The 3,550-nt window shown below is 39.5% G+C and overlaps 1 protein-coding gene across 1 annotated transcript; it reads right to left on the reverse strand.

Annotated features, from left to right (window-relative positions):
• Positions 1-2,139: 2,139 nt before the first annotated feature.
• APOBEC4 (apolipoprotein B mRNA editing enzyme catalytic polypeptide like 4) lies at positions 2,140-3,243 on the reverse strand. The gene has a single exon (XM_068985787.1). The coding sequence runs from the start codon at positions 3,241-3,243 to the stop codon at positions 2,140-2,142; it is 1,104 nt and encodes a 367-aa protein (XP_068841888.1).
• Positions 3,244-3,550: the final 307 nt, after the last annotated feature.

Raw genomic sequence — 3,550 nt, forward strand, 5'->3', positions numbered from 1 at the left:
ATGGCCAAAGTATTGGAGCTTCAGCTTCAGCACCAGTCCTTCCAGTGAATATTTGGCAGCTGATTTCCTTTGGGATTGACTGGTTTGATCTCCTTGCTGTCCAAGGGACTCTCAAGAGTCCCTTATGCAGTCTTAGTTCCTTGTCTAAAGCTTGACTCTACTGGCCTGGACTGATCTGTCAGTAACATTCTTTCTACCCCCCAGTCTTATCCAACCAGTACAAAAATTTAACTGTCGAGCTCCTTTCTTTTCTATGGCAGCATTTCCCCCTTTGTTACGTACTGTGATAGCCAGGCTCACATTTGAAATACAAATCCGTTATAGATTTCACTCTATGTTTCTAACTGGATCCTTTGTATCCTGACTGATGCTGTAGTCTTCTTGACCACTTTGGAGACAGATTTCATGGTGATTATATTATATATTGTAATATAATATATATTGTATATAGTAATTATATATTTTGGATGAGCCTACAAGGCAGGACGTTTCAGAGCTGGGTCCCCAGGTCCTTCAGACTTGCTGATGTTATTAGCTGAGTCACCTACCTGATCTATCTACTTTTATAATGATCAGAGCTCTTGAATTTCTCATATGCTGGGATCTTTTTTTTTTTTTTAAACTCTACATCCCAAACTGTAGACATATGATTTCATGATCTAATAATAAACTTCAACAGTACCTCTTTAATAATTACTGTATACCTCCAGTATAATTATATTCTAATAAAATCTATTAAAAATTTCAGGTTAACAGTACAAATTCCTTTTAAAATTTTGTGTTTATTTTAATCTCAGTAGAGATTTCTTTTCTAAACATTTTTCTTTTCTTTCTCCCCTTAACTTCCACTTTCCCTTCCTCCTTCTGCATGTTATTTCTTCCAATGGCAAAACTGTTTTACTAGCTTAGAATTAATTTTTACACATATTAAGAACATATTGAGTAGTAAGTTACAAATGAATGCACATTTTTCTTGTAATGCTTTTCTAAGAGGGAAGTGAGGCAGCAAATATAGTTAAACATAAACAAAGCACTTTAATGTACATGCTCAGAGGATTAGTCAAGGAGCACTTCTTAGAAGTGTGTTTGTAACAAGATTTTAAGAGAAGGGGTCAGAAAAGGGGAAGTAAAACAAATTATGCTTTGGGAAGCTATATTAGAAAAAGGGAGAGTGGGTCCTAACAAAAAAAAAAAAGATATTCATTGCAGTATGGCTAAGCAGGTGCTTGGCTGGAATAGAAAAGGAATGTTGGGGAGTGGTAATTGGTTAAGTTACTGATTCACAGACTTCCTCTCCACCTTTTGTCTGAATACTGTGCTAAACCCTAAGGGAAAACCAAAGAGGAGAGACAGTGTATGACCTGCAGGAGCTGATACTCTTGCTGATGCGACAGGGTGGCAGGAAAGTAGAGGAGGAACCTTGAAAGCCAGTAAGAGTGGCTTGGATTTTATGTGGTGCATGATGGAAGGCCTTTTGGAGACTCTCATGTATTATCCCACCTTTATCATCTGCTCTGGAAAGAAAGATCAAACTGAGCAGGTGACTGGTTTCAAAAATCAATTTTGGTAGCTATAGCTAATCAATTAGCAAAAGAACTTTTCTCCCCACAAATTATTTTGAACCACTTTAGATAAAAAAGGAAATGAGCTGCCTAAAATCTTCTGTCCATGGTTAACAATTAATGGAAAATCACTGGCTTGCTTTTGCAAACAGTACTTAATGTCAGTAACTCAGGCTGTTTTCCAATTTTGCAGTAAATTTTTTATACCAAAACCAATTTAGGAAGCAATTTAGTCCATGGGTTTTTTTAGTGGAAAGATGATGTGGGTAGTGTAGAATAATGACATTTTCTTATCCACATCAGAATATTAGCAAGTTACTAATGGCTCCATTTTGATACTGTCACTTTCAAACTAAAGGAGAGAGATCAAGTTGCTTATGGAAACATCTTGGATTATGTTAAAAATAGTGTAGCTTTGCAATAGTTGAGATAATAAATAATTCATGTTTTGCTTTGAGTGTGTCAGTTTATCTCTGTCTTGAATCAGACCTAAGAGAGAAAGTTTCCAGATTTCTGCTGCCTATCAAAGTCCTCTGGTAGTAGTTTGGTCTCCTGACCAGTTGTCGGAATGCAAATTTTAGTTTTTCCCTTTCTTCTTCTTCTTTTCATTCGCTTCTTTGCTACTTGCAAACTGTCCTGTGATTTCTGCTCTCTCCACTGGCATGCCAATGGGAGACTTTCTGAGATCGCCAGTTTCCTGGAATGATATTTGAGGCATATTTAAATGCCTTATGATATTCCTGGGTTTCTGTGGACTTGGTCCTACATGGATTGGTGGTAGGTCTCTATAAGGCACCAGCATGAATATGACAGGAACCCTGGGGTCGAGGGTCAGATTGGATTGCAGCTGTCCGCTTGTCACTTGAAAAGACTGCCTGGGAAGGACATTGTTTAAGGGGTAGCCCTCCAGAGCTGCCTGAACTTTTACGTTTGGATTCTCTTTTGCTTGGAGAAGAACATCGGTGAAATATGGTTTCACCCCTGTTATGGCATTGATTTCATGTGCGTTGTGCCTGTCCGCCAGAGCTCTCCCGGTTAAAATGGGCTGGAAAACAGTTGCTCCCTGGACACCACTCACAAAGTTGCTGAGGAGAGAATACCACATCCCACCGCTTATTGGGCTCAAAGTGACCTGTGGCCATAAACTGGCCAGGCTCCGGAGAGCTTCGCGGTTCCACGGCGAGGCAGGAAATTCAGCCTCTGTGTGATAGAGCTGAGAAAAGTAAATACTAAGAGTGATGTCTGGATACTTTGCCAGGAAGGTATACATTTTGCTGATGCAGCAGTGGTTAGCTTCATTGCAAGGGGAGTTGCTGGAGTACAGAATAATATGCCTCATGCCGTCGTTACTGTGTACGGCCGAGTCAAAGTATCCGTTCATCTCGAATAACATGGATTCCGGGTGGGTATCATTCCCAGTGCAGCTGCTGGCATGACCCTTTTGCACCAGGCTTCCAGAAGAAGTTTTCAGCTCATAGAACGTGAGGTGTTTCGTTGGAGGATATGTTGGCCCGTAAGGGAATCCAAAAATCTGATAAAATTCTGTGTAGGGAACTCTTGCTTCTTCACCCGTCCGAATATGGTAAGGACAATTCGAGCAATCGAGAGAGAAACTCAGCCAGTAATAAGGTTTTACTATTGTTCCGTGATTGGCCAAGTATTCCTCATATAAGGGCTCCATTTTTGTTTTATTGTCTTCTAGCTGCAACCCTAAACAAGGAAGAGAAATGACATATAAAACTAATGCAGGAAAAATGAAACAGCGCTTTAATTTGCTTAGTCATACTTTTCTTTAGAGGAAGTAGCACAATAACCATAGTAACATCTTTTGATTCTAAAAGATAGTGATTTACTGTATACCCATAGTGAAAGTTCAAGATAGTGATCCTGAGAATTAGACAAATGCTGGGGGAGGAGACAGAAGGGAAGAACATAAGAACACCTTTGTTTGTTTGATAGATTCTGAGGCAGAAGAACAAATGGGTTAA

Source organism: Capricornis sumatraensis, chromosome 14 (genome assembly GCF_032405125.1).
Source record: "Capricornis sumatraensis isolate serow.1 chromosome 14, serow.2, whole genome shotgun sequence".
Lineage (NCBI taxonomy): Eukaryota > Metazoa > Chordata > Mammalia > Artiodactyla > Bovidae > Capricornis > Capricornis sumatraensis.